The sequence below is a fragment of the Procambarus clarkii genome, chromosome 19, assembly GCF_040958095.1.
Source record: "Procambarus clarkii isolate CNS0578487 chromosome 19, FALCON_Pclarkii_2.0, whole genome shotgun sequence".
NCBI classification, from domain to species: Eukaryota; Metazoa; Arthropoda; class Malacostraca; order Decapoda; family Cambaridae; genus Procambarus; species Procambarus clarkii.
This window is the reverse complement of record NC_091168.1, coordinates 35,569,723-35,582,311: the sequence shown is the minus strand read 5'-3', so window position 1 is coordinate 35,582,311 and position 12,589 is coordinate 35,569,723. Positions and strand designations below refer to the sequence as shown.

At 49.6% G+C, this 12,589-nt stretch overlaps 1 protein-coding gene across 1 annotated transcript in view; it reads right to left on the bottom strand.

Annotated features, from left to right (window-relative positions):
- LOC123757673 (potassium channel subfamily K member 13) overlaps window positions 1-10,191 on the bottom strand; it is a 106,398-nt gene extending 96,207 nt beyond the window's left edge. Inside the window, exon 1 of the mRNA XM_069327289.1 lies at window positions 9,585-10,191. Within this exon, the coding sequence (XP_069183390.1) occupies window positions 9,585-10,050 (466 nt within the window). The 5' untranslated portion in view covers window positions 10,051-10,191. The remainder of the gene's footprint in view (window positions 1-9,584) is intronic.
- Between the last annotated feature and the right edge of the window lie 2,398 nt (window positions 10,192-12,589).

Here is a 12,589-nt window from a genome sequence, read left to right as displayed (position 1 = left end):
CAAATAGCCTCGGCTATCACTTCCTTTTGACGGCCGTGATGGTCAAGCGGATTAAGGCGCCCTGTAGTTACCAGTTGCGTTGCTTCTGGGAGTATGGGTTCGAGTCACTTCTGGGGTGTGAGTTTTCATTCGCATATAGTCCTGGGGACCATTCAGGCTTGTTCGCATTTGTGTTCCTCACGTGTGCCCCAAAGAATGAGGTGATTTGGTGAAATGCTATGCCCAAGATTACCATCCGAGTTGCCGTCGGGGAAGTGGCTCAAATAGCCTCGGCTATCACTTCCTTTTGACGGCCGTGATGGTCAAGCGGATTAAGGCGCCCTGTAGTTACCAGTTGCGTTGCTTCTGGGAGTATGGGTTCGAGTCACTTCTGGGGTGTGAGTTTTCATTCGCATATAGTCCTGGGGACCATTCAGGCTTGTTCGCATTTGTGTTCCTCACGTGTGCCCCAAAGAATGAGGTGATTTGGTGAAATGCTATGCCCAAGATTACCATCCGAGTTGCCGTCGGGGAAGTGGCTCAAATAGCCTCGGCTATCACTTCCTTTTGACGGCCGTGATGGTCAAGCGGATTAAGGCGCCCTGTAGTTACCAGTTGCGTTGCTTCTGGGAGTATGGGTTCGAGTCACTTCTGGGGTGTGAGTTTTCATTCATATATATATATATATATATATATATATATATATATGCGGGCAAAAACACGCGTTGCTGTGGCTCAGCAACGCGTGTGCGTGAGCCACAGCAACCTTCCCTGTCCCCTCGTCCTCCCCACCATCTCTCACTACCGTCCCCTCGTCCTCCCCAACACTCCCCACTCCCTCGTCTGATGCCTTCCCAAATACTCTGATGTTCCCATCACTGATATATAAGAAAAACAGTTAAAAAATTAAATGAAAATATGAAAAAATATAAAAATTAAACTATACTCATGAAATGAACGGTATGGTAAACAACACAGCTCAATTCCAACGCGATTCACACAAGATAATTCAATCTATTTAAATAAAAATGGAAATGCCATTACGCAAAGCTTTCATTATACAACCATCTTTATACAAAGCTTTCATTATACAACCATCATTATACAAAGCTTTCATTATACAACCATCATTATACAAAGCTTTCATTATACAACCATCATTATAGAAAGCCTTCATTATACAACCATCATCACACAAAGCGTTCATTATACCATCATCATTACACAAAGCCTTCATTATACAACCATCATTACACAAAGCCTTCATTATACAACCCATCATTATACAAAGCCTTCATTATACAACCATCATTACACAAAGCGTTCATTATACCATCATCATTACACAAAGCTTTCATTATACAACCCATCATTATACAAAGCCACGACGCTTAGATACAAACCAACAAACCATTAAACAATACAACAAACAGAGCGGGGAGATGAACCGAGGCAGTGAGGCGTATACCGGGGCTCGAACCCTGATCTCCGGCCCCAGCACTCACTGAGCATTTGGATCCATTAAACTGTTTATGAGCCCCCGAAGCTCGGGTTGTGACGTTTGCTCGTCAGCTGTTTAGTTGATGTAAACAAAAGCCACCGCGGTTAAGGGAAGATGTAGAGGTTTCGTCAGTGGTTGTGTGAATGGTTGATGAGTCTCGGTTCTCAGCTCCTCAGCCACACGCACTCCTGACTGGATCATTATGCGTGTGGGGGGGGGGGGGGATCCATGGATGCAGGCTAGGTTAGGTTAGGTTAGGTTAGGTTAGGTTAGTTTAGGTTAGGTTAGGTTAGGTTAGGTTAGGTTAAGTTAGGTTAGGCTAGGTTAGGTTGGCAAGGTTAGGCTAGGTTACGTTAGGCTAGGTTAGGTTAGTTTAGGTTAGGTTAGGTTAGGTTAGGTTAGGTTAGGTTAGGTTAGGCTAGGTTACGTTAGGGTAGGTTAGGTTAGTTTAGGTTAGGTTAGGTTAGGTTAGGTTAGGTTAAGTTAGGTTAGGTTAGGCTAGGTTAGGTTAGGCTAGGTTAGGTTAGTTTAGGTTAGGTTAGGTTAGGTTAGGTTAAGTTAGGTTAGTTTAGAAAAAGGTTAGGTAAGGTTTGGTTAAGTTAGCTTAGGTTTGGTTAGGTTGGACTAGGTTAGGTTAGGTTAAATTGGGTTTGGTTACGTTCGAACGCAAGTCGTTTTTCATGTGTCCGTTCCACATACACATGAATATTTCTCACTCAACTCTTCTCACCCCGTCCCTTTTCCTCCCTTCCTGCGTCTTCTGCGTCACCTGTTCCACAAACCGCTCCTCCCTCTCTGACCTTTCCATCGACAGATTGGTTTGGCATTTCTGTATAGATCATTGGAACCTGTTTGTAAGTGTATCAGCGTACGAGATCGGGGCTGGCGGGGAGGATTGGGTATTGCTCAATGGGGGCTCCCTTCCCACACACCCCCTCCTCAAGTAAAGGTCATTTTTCGATAGCTTGTAGCCGTGAAAGTGACCCCAATGTGATCTTTGGGTGTGTAGATCTCTTATTCTCTTGGGGCAATCTGTGGCTTCTAAAAGGTGTCATAAGGGCACGATAAGTTCATGTAGCCAATAAGTGTTCTGATCTTTACCACTGAAACTTCCAGCAGTTGCTTGTCCTCATATCCCAGCTCCTTGTTCTCATATCCCAGCTCCTTGTCCTCATACCCCAGCTCCTTGTCCTCATACCCCAGCTCCTTGTCCTCATATCCCAGCTCCTTGTCCTCATATCCCAGCTCCTTGTCCTCATATCCCAGCTCCTTGTCCTCATACCCCAGCTCCTTGTCCTCATACCCCAGCTCCTTGTCCTCATATCCCAGCTCCTTGTCCTCATATCCCAGCTCCTTGTCCTCATACCCCAGCTCCTTGTCCTCATATCCCAGCTCCTTGTCCTCATATCCCAGCTCCTTGTCCTCATATCCCAGCTCCTTGTCCTCATACCCCAGCTCCTTGTCCTCATATTCCAGCTCCTTGTCCTCATATTTCAGCTCCTTGTCCTCATATCCCAGCTCCTTGTCCTCATATCCCAGCTCCTTGTCCTCATATCCCAGCTCCTTGTCCTCATACCCCAGCTCCTTGTCCTCATATCCCAGCTCCTTGTCCTCATACCCCAGCTCCTTGTCCTCATATCCCAGCTCCTTGTCCTCATACCCCAGCTCCTTGTCCTCATATCCCAGCTCCTTGTCCTCATATCCCAGCTCCTTGTCCTCATACCCCAGCTCCTTGTCCTCATATCCCAGCTCCTTGTCCTCATATCCCAGCTCCTTGTCCTCATACCCCAGCTCCTTGTCCTCATACCCCAGCTCCTTGTCCTCATACCCCAGCTCCTTGTCCTCATACCCCAGCTCCTTGTCCTCATACCCCAGCTGCTTGTCCTCATATCCCAGCTCCTTGTCCTCATATCCCAGCTCCTTGTCCTCATACCCCAGCTCCTTGTCCTCATATCCCAGCTCCTTGTCCTCATATCCCAGCTCCTTGTCCTCATATCCCAGCTCCTTGTCCTCATACCCCAGCTCCTTGTCCTCATATTCCAGCTCCTTGTCCTCATATTTCAGCTCCTTGTCCTCATATCCCAGCTCCTTGTCCTCATATCCCAGCTCCTTGTCCTCATATCCCAGCTCCTTGTCCTCATACCCCAGCTCCTTGTCCTCATATCCCAGCTCCTTGTCCTCATACCCCAGCTCCTTGTCCTCATATCCCAGCTCCTTGTCCTCATACCCCAGCTCCTTGTCCTCATATCCCAGCTCCTTGTCCTCATATCCCAGCTCCTTGTCCTCATACCCCAGCTCCTTGTCCTCATATCCCAGCTCCTTGTCCTCATATCCCAGCTCCTTGTCCTCATACCCCAGCTCCTTGTCCTCATACCCCAGCTCCTTGTCCTCATACCCCAGCTCCTTGTCCCCATACCCCAGCTCCTTGTCCTCATATTCCAGCTCCTTGTCCTCATATTTCAGCTCCTTGTCCTCATATCCCAGCTCTTTGTCCTCATATCCCAGCTCTTTGTCCTCATACCCCAGCTCCTTGTCCTCATACCCCAGCTCCTTGTCCTCATATCCCAGCTCCTTCTCCTCATACCCCAGCTCCTTGTCCTCATATCCCAGCTCCTTGTCCTCATACCCCAGCTCCTTGTCCTCATACCCCAGCTCCTTGTCCTCATATCCCAGCTCCTTGTCCTCATATCCCAGCTCCTTGTCCTCATACCCCAGCTCCTTGTCCTCATATCCCAGCTCCTTATCCTCATATCCCAGCTCCTTGTCCTCATATCCCAGCTCCTTGTCCTCATACCACAGCTCCTTGTCCTCATATCCCAGCTCCTTGTCCTCATATCCCAGCTCCTTGTCCTCATACCCCAGCTCCTTGTCCTCATATCCCAGCTCCTTGTCCTCATATCCCAGCTCCTTGTCCTCATACCCCAGCTCCTTGTCCTCATACCCCAGCTCCTTGTCCTCATACCCCAGCTCCTTGTCCTCATATCCCAGCTCCTTGTCCTCATACCCCAGCTCCTTGTCCTCATACCCCAGCTCCTTGTCCTCATATCCCAGCTCCTTGTCCTCATATCCCAGCTCCTTGTCCTCATATCCCAGCTCCTTGTCCTCATACCCCAGCTCCTTGTCCTCATATCCCAGCTCCTTGTCCTCATATCCCAGCTCCTTGTCCTCATACCCCAGCTCCTTGTCCTCATATCCCAGCTCCTTGTCCTCATATCCCAGCTCCTTGTCCTCATACCCCAGCTCCTTGTCCTCATACCCCAGCTCCTTGTCCTCATACCCCAGCTCCTTGTCCTCATATCCCAGCTCCTTGTCCTCATACCCCAGCTCCTTGTCCTCATACCCCAGCTGCTTGTCCTCATATCCCAGCTCCTTGTCCTCATATCCCAGCTCCTTGTCCTCATATCCCAGCTCTTTGTCCTCATATCCCAGCTCCTTGTCCTCATACCCCAGCTCCTTGTCCTCATATCCCAGCTCCTTGTCCTCATATCCCAGCTCCTTGTCCTCATATCCCAGCTCCTTGTCCTCATATCCCAGCTCCTTGTCCTCATACCCCAGCTCCTTGTCCTCATATCTCAGCTCCTTGTCCTCATACCCCAGCTCCTTGTCCTCATATCCCAGCTCCTTGTCCTCATATCCCAGCTCCTTGTCCTCATATCCCAGCTCCTTGTCCTCATATCCCAGCTCCTTGTCCTCATACCCCAGCTCCTTGTCCTCATATCCCAGCTCCTTGTCCTCATACCCCAGCTCCTTGTCCTCATATCCCAGCTCCTTGTCCTCATATCCCAGCTCCTTGTCCACATATCCCAGCTCCTTGTCTTCATATCCCAGCTCCTTGTCCTCATACCCCAGCTCCTTGTCCTCATATCGCAGCTCTTTGTCCTCATAGCTCAGCTTCTTGTCCTTATACCCCAGCTCCTTGTCCTCATATCCCAGCTCCTTGTCCTCATACCCCAGCTCCTTGTCCTCATACCCCAGCTCCTTGTCCTCATACCCCAGGTCCTTGTCCTCATACCCCAGGTCCTTGTCCTCATACCCCAGCTCCTTGTCCTCATATCCCAGCTCCTTGTCCTCATATCCCAGCTCCTTGTCCTCATATCCCAGCTCCTTGTCCTCATATCCCAGCTCCTTGTCCTCATATCCCAGCTCCTTGTCCTCATATCCCAGCTCCTTGTCCTCATACCCCAGCTCCTTGTCCTCATACCCCAGCTCCTTGTCCTCATACCCCAGCTCCTTGTCCTCATATCCCAGCTCCTTGTCCTCATATCCCAGCTCCTTGTCCTCATATCCCAGCTCCTTGTCCTCATACCCCAGCTCCTTGTCCTCATAACTCAGCTCCTTGTTCTCATATCCCAGCTCCTTGTCCTCATATCCCAGCTCCTTGTCCTCATATCCCAGCTCCTTGTCCTCATATCCCAGCTCCTTGTCCTCATATCCCAGCTCCTTGTCCTCATATCCCAGCTCCTTGTCCTCATACCCCAGCTCTTTGTCCTCATACCCCAGCTAATTGTCCTCATACCCCAGCTCCTTGTCCTCATACCCCAGCTCCTTGTCCTCATATCCCAGCTCCTTGTCCTCATATCCCAGCTCCTTGTCCTCATATCCCAGCTCCTTGTCCTCATATCCCAGCTCCTTGTCCTCATATCCCAGCTCCTTGTCCTCATATCCCAGCTCCTTGTCCTCATATCCCAGCTCCTTGTCCTCATACCCCAGCTCCTTGTCCTCATACCCCAGCTCCTTGTCCTCATACCCCAGCTCCTTGTCCTCATATCCCAGCTCCTTGTCCTCATATCCCAGCTCCTTGTCCTCATACCCCAGCTCCTTGTCCTCATACCCCAGCTCCTTGTCCTCATACCCCAGCTCCTTGTCCCCATACCCCAGCTCCTTGTCCTCATATTCCAGCTCCTTGTCCTCATATTTCAGCTCCTTGTCCTCATATCCCAGCTCTTTGTCCTCATATCCCAGCTCTTTGTCCTCATACCCCAGCTCCTTGTCCTCATACCCCAGCTCCTTGTCCTCATATCCCAGCTCCTTCTCCTCATACCCCAGCTCCTTGTCCTCATATCCCAGCTCCTTGTCCTCATACCCCAGCTCCTTGTCCTCATACCCCAGCTCCTTGTCCTCATATCCCAGCTCCTTGTCCTCATATCCCAGCTCCTTGTCCTCATACCCCAGCTCCTTGTCCTCATATCCCAGCTCCTTATCCTCATATCCCAGCTCCTTGTCCTCATATCCCAGCTCCTTGTCCTCATACCACAGCTCCTTGTCCTCATATCCCAGCTCCTTGTCCTCATATCCCAGCTCCTTGTCCTCATACCCCAGCTCCTTGTCCTCATATCCCAGCTCCTTGTCCTCATATCCCAGCTCCTTGTCCTCATACCCCAGCTCCTTGTCCTCATACCCCAGCTCCTTGTCCTCATACCCCAGCTCCTTGTCCTCATATCCCAGCTCCTTGTCCTCATACCCCAGCTCCTTGTCCTCATACCCCAGCTCCTTGTCCTCATATCCCAGCTCCTTGTCCTCATATCCCAGCTCCTTGTCCTCATATCCCAGCTCCTTGTCCTCATACCCCAGCTCCTTGTCCTCATATCCCAGCTCCTTGTCCTCATATCCCAGCTCCTTGTCCTCATACCCCAGCTCCTTGTCCTCATATCCCAGCTCCTTGTCCTCATATCCCAGCTCCTTGTCCTCATACCCCAGCTCCTTGTCCTCATACCCCAGCTCCTTGTCCTCATACCCCAGCTCCTTGTCCTCATATCCCAGCTCCTTGTCCTCATACCCCAGCTCCTTGTCCTCATACCCCAGCTGCTTGTCCTCATATCCCAGCTCCTTGTCCTCATATCCCAGCTCCTTGTCCTCATATCCCAGCTCTTTGTCCTCATATCCCAGCTCCTTGTCCTCATACCCCAGCTCCTTGTCCTCATATCCCAGCTCCTTGTCCTCATATCCCAGCTCCTTGTCCTCATATCCCAGCTCCTTGTCCTCATATCCCAGCTCCTTGTCCTCATACCCCAGCTCCTTGTCCTCATATCTCAGCTCCTTGTCCTCATACCCCAGCTCCTTGTCCTCATATCCCAGCTCCTTGTCCTCATATCCCAGCTCCTTGTCCTCATATCCCAGCTCCTTGTCCTCATATCCCAGCTCCTTGTCCTCATACCCCAGCTCCTTGTCCTCATATCCCAGCTCCTTGTCCTCATACCCCAGCTCCTTGTCCTCATATCCCAGCTCCTTGTCCTCATATCCCAGCTCCTTGTCCACATATCCCAGCTCCTTGTCTTCATATCCCAGCTCCTTGTCCTCATACCCCAGCTCCTTGTCCTCATATCGCAGCTCTTTGTCCTCATAGCTCAGCTTCTTGTCCTTATACCCCAGCTCCTTGTCCTCATATCCCAGCTCCTTGTCCTCATACCCCAGCTCCTTGTCCTCATACCCCAGCTCCTTGTCCTCATACCCCAGGTCCTTGTCCTCATACCCCAGGTCCTTGTCCTCATACCCCAGCTCCTTGTCCTCATATCCCAGCTCCTTGTCCTCATATCCCAGCTCCTTGTCCTCATATCCCAGCTCCTTGTCCTCATATCCCAGCTCCTTGTCCTCATATCCCAGCTCCTTGTCCTCATATCCCAGCTCCTTGTCCTCATACCCCAGCTCCTTGTCCTCATACCCCAGCTCCTTGTCCTCATACCCCAGCTCCTTGTCCTCATATCCCAGCTCCTTGTCCTCATATCCCAGCTCCTTGTCCTCATATCCCAGCTCCTTGTCCTCATACCCCAGCTCCTTGTCCTCATAACTCAGCTCCTTGTTCTCATATCCCAGCTCCTTGTCCTCATATCCCAGCTCCTTGTCCTCATATCCCAGCTCCTTGTCCTCATATCCCAGCTCCTTGTCCTCATATCCCAGCTCCTTGTCCTCATATCCCAGCTCCTTGTCCTCATACCCCAGCTCTTTGTCCTCATACCCCAGCTAATTGTCCTCATACCCCAGCTCCTTGTCCTCATATCCCAGCTCCTTGTCCTCATATCCCAGCTCCTTGTCCTCATATCCCAGCTCCTTGTCCTCATATTCCAGCTCCTTGTCCTCATATTTCAGCTCCTTGTCCTCATATCCCAGCTCCTTGTCCTCATACCCCAGCTCCTTGTCCTCATACCCCAGCTCCTTGTCCTCATACCCCAGCTCCTTGTCCTCATACCCCAGCTCCTTGTCCTCATACCCCAGCTCCTTGTCCTCATACCCCAGCTCCTTGTCCTCATACCCCAGCTCCTTGTCCTCATACCCCAGCTCCTTGTCCTCATATCCCAGCTCCTTGTCCTCATATCCCATCCAAGTGATATATACTTACACTTTTCTCAATATGATCTTGCCTACTTCTTAAACAACGATCAGTACCAAGATCTTAAGAGCCACTTACATGTGTTTCCTAAACTCTAAAAGCCTTATTAAACCTCCTTTCAGTGCTACGTCACGAAAGCCAGGGCTGAGGGTTCGATCCCTTTGCAGATCCTCAATAATTTCTCAATGTTAAGGTAAGATGAAGTTAATATTACTTAACGAGTGACGTTATGACGCTGAGGTTATAGGACAACAGGACAGCTTAGACGGGAAGAGAGTGTTGGTGGTTGATTTTCCTGCTGTCACCACGCAGGAGGAAGTAACAAGGTGGCCGGTATAACAAGGTGGTTGAAAATGAATCGTTAAACCATCCTTGGGTTAAGATCCTTGGATTATAAGCCGAGAACGTAGACCACTGTAATACGATGACATCCTTTGGGAATTTCGCGCACACAAACACACAACAACAAGCGAACATCGCCCCTAAAGACAGGGGGACAAGAAACAACTCAACAAACAAACACACACATTTAAAATTAAATAAAAATTTACTTTTCGGTCAGTCCTGGACCTTATCAGAAGGAAGGAAGGAAGGAAGGAAGGAAGGAAGGAAGGAAGGAAGGAAGGAAGGAAGGAAGGAAGGAAGGAAGGAAGGAATTATCAGGGGAAAGCACCAAGCCGTTACGACTATATAGCACTGGGAAGGGGTCAGAATAAGGATTTGGGATGGGACGGCGGGAAAGGAATAGTAAAATCGTTGAAGAAGAGAGTAGTGACTTACCTATAGTGGAGACAACGGTGTAGACGAAGTGGAAGCTGCCAGCGAAGTCCCAGAGCCTGCGGGAGTCCGGCATGCCGCCGTGGGACATGTTCCCCCAGGCGTACATCAGCTCCTGGACCCCAGCCATGCTCACGTTGTTGCGATCGAGGTCGTCCAGCATCTTCTGCGTCTGGAGGGTGAACTGCTGCTGGAGTCTCGCCCTCTCCCGCCTCTCGTTCTCCTCCTCGAAGGCCTGGAAGACGAGCGCCCCTAACACCATGTAGATCAGCAGTACCAGCGCCAGCAGCAGGAAGCGCGCGTTGTCTTCCTTAAGAGACAGGGCATTGAGGAGGCGTGCCCGCCGGGGCATGGCCAGGCGGGCACTAGCGGGCATGACCACCACTTCGTTGTCATGATCGACGGCTGATGATGCCCGCGAGGCGGGACACAGGCAGGAACAGCAGCCTGCAGATGTGTCTGGTCGCATCCAGCTCTGCCCGCAGCCTAGGCTTCCAGCGCTGCCCGTTGTGCTCCCTAAGCTGTCACCGGAACTGCTGTCAGTCTCGCCGCTGCTGCTGCTGCTGCTGTTCAGACTTCTCTGTTTATTGGTACTGTCGGGCGTCCAGCTGTCAACGGTCCACACGGGTTTCTCGGGGTGTGAGGGGGTCGAGGGCCCCCGTCTGGGGCCCTCGACCACACTCCCACCCCGGCGGGCGTCGAGCGACCGTGCCAGGGTAGTCAGCTGGGTATCCAGGTAGGTCACCACTACCTGACCGGGCAGTGGTACCCCGCCCTCCTGGTACCCAGCTGCCCCATCCTGGCCGGTGGTGGGGCGCACGGCAGCCACCTCCCGCCGCTCTCTCCTCTCCACACCCGCTCGAATCCTCGCACGAAGGATCGTATAGGCCTCAGATAGGCTGTGCACAGTCCAGTAGGCTCATGTGGCATGTGGCACATGTTCCTGCATATGTTGTCACCGTCGCCATGGTGTGGAGCTCCGTTGCTGCGAGCACTGCAGCCGGCCACCTCCCCGCCTGGTCACGCTGAAAAAGGGATGAAACAAGATGAGCGTCTTCAAGATGCTGACACGAAGGGTCATTATCAGGAGCAAGCGCTAAGATAGTCTATGACTATATGACAGAGGGACGGAACAGTGCCCAACCGCTTCGATCGTCAGGGGTCGAATGCCGACCCTACAACAGACGAGGCCATCGATTTACAACCAGTTCAAGTGGATGCACTAACCCCCCCTCACCCCCCCATAATATGTTATATATCAGCAGGCTGAAAGTATGTGTCGCAAAATCCGACACCATTAACTAATATTCAATACAATAGGCAGATAATATTGCTGCTGGGTTATACTAACAATTTAGTTCATAAAAGATGTGGCACAGTGAAATTTTCCAAGGAAGAAAACGGGACATCATTGCCACGTCGCTATTAAATTCTCCAGCTAATTCTGTTGGGAATTATGCTTAATAAAGCTGTGTCGGGACTGTAAACATCATAAAAAAATTCCCTTGAACCAACTTAATTATCAGTACCAAAATCGAGTAAATGTTGGCCCCCTCTAACGACCGTCGGCATGTGGACAAGAGAGCCAGGGCGTCAGTGGAGGAGGGCCAGCAGGGGCCAGATTCACGAAAGCACTTACGCAAACACTTACGAACCTGTAAATCTTTTCTCAATCTTTGGCGGCTTTGTTTCCAATTATTAAACAGCTTCGAAGCACCAGGAGGCTGTTTATAATAATAACAACATTTGAATGGGAAGTTTTCATGCTTGTAAACAGTTTAATAAATGTAACCAAAGCCGTCAAAGATTATGGAAAGATGTACACGTTCGTAAGTGCTTGCGTAAGTGCTTTCGTGAATCTGGCCCCAGGAGTCAGTAATTGTTAATTAGACAGCAGTCGCTGGGGCAAATCTTGTTCCGATAATTCTCCTTTGGACGGGGGTTACGGGATTAATAATGCTGCCATTATCAGCTCCAACTTCGTCTACAATAAGAGTAGTGTCCCTTCCGATTCCTATATTATCTGGCTTATTAAAGGCCTTTAATATTTAGGATATTTTCCGGTTAGGACACGAGACAACGACATAAGCTTCGTAAATATTCCTTGGTCCTTATCTTATAATCAATATACCAATGTTTCCTCTGATATAACTGTCATATATATAGGATTACTGCTATTATTTGTGAGTGCCCTTTGACAGGTGGAACAGAAGAGGACCAAGAATTAACAGAGGAAACATTGGTATGTTGATTATAAGATAAGGACCAAGGAATATTTACCTAGGTTATGTCGCTAGGTAAATATCCTTGCTGTACTACCGTATATAGTCATATACGGCAGTACAAACCCGTAGTACTCCAGGGGCCAGATTCACGAAAGACCTTACGCAAGCACTTACGAACGTGTACATCTTTCCTCAATCTTTGACAGCTTTGATTACATTTATTAAACAGTTTACAAGCATGAAAACTTGTCAATCAACTGTTGTTATTGTTATAAACAGCCTCCTGGTGCTTCGGAGCTCATTAGCTGTTTAATAATTGTAAACAAAGCCGCCAAAGATTGAGGAAAGATGTACAGATTCGTAAGTGCTTGCGTAAGTGCTTTCGTGAATCTGGCCCCAGTACACTAGTTAGAAGTCAGTCACACCCACAAGGTGTAACGACTGACTTATTCACACGTGTTCATACTGGTTGTCTAGTACGTAAGAACGATAAGATAAGGCCTCCCCATTTGACTTAATATATATGTATGTAGTCTAATACTCTAGTGAATGTCTACTAATAAATAATTTTGATTAACTACATGTAAACCATAAAACCCCCCATAATGTGTAAGGAAATCGATTTGTGGGAATTTTAAGAAATGCAGTCCACTTCAAACCATCATACAAGTTGCTATCGAAATGTATAAATTAACGTAAAATATAAATTCTATATAAATTCATATAAACTGAATAAATATAAATCTAACAGATCAAGTCCCTCACAATATGAACATATCTCTT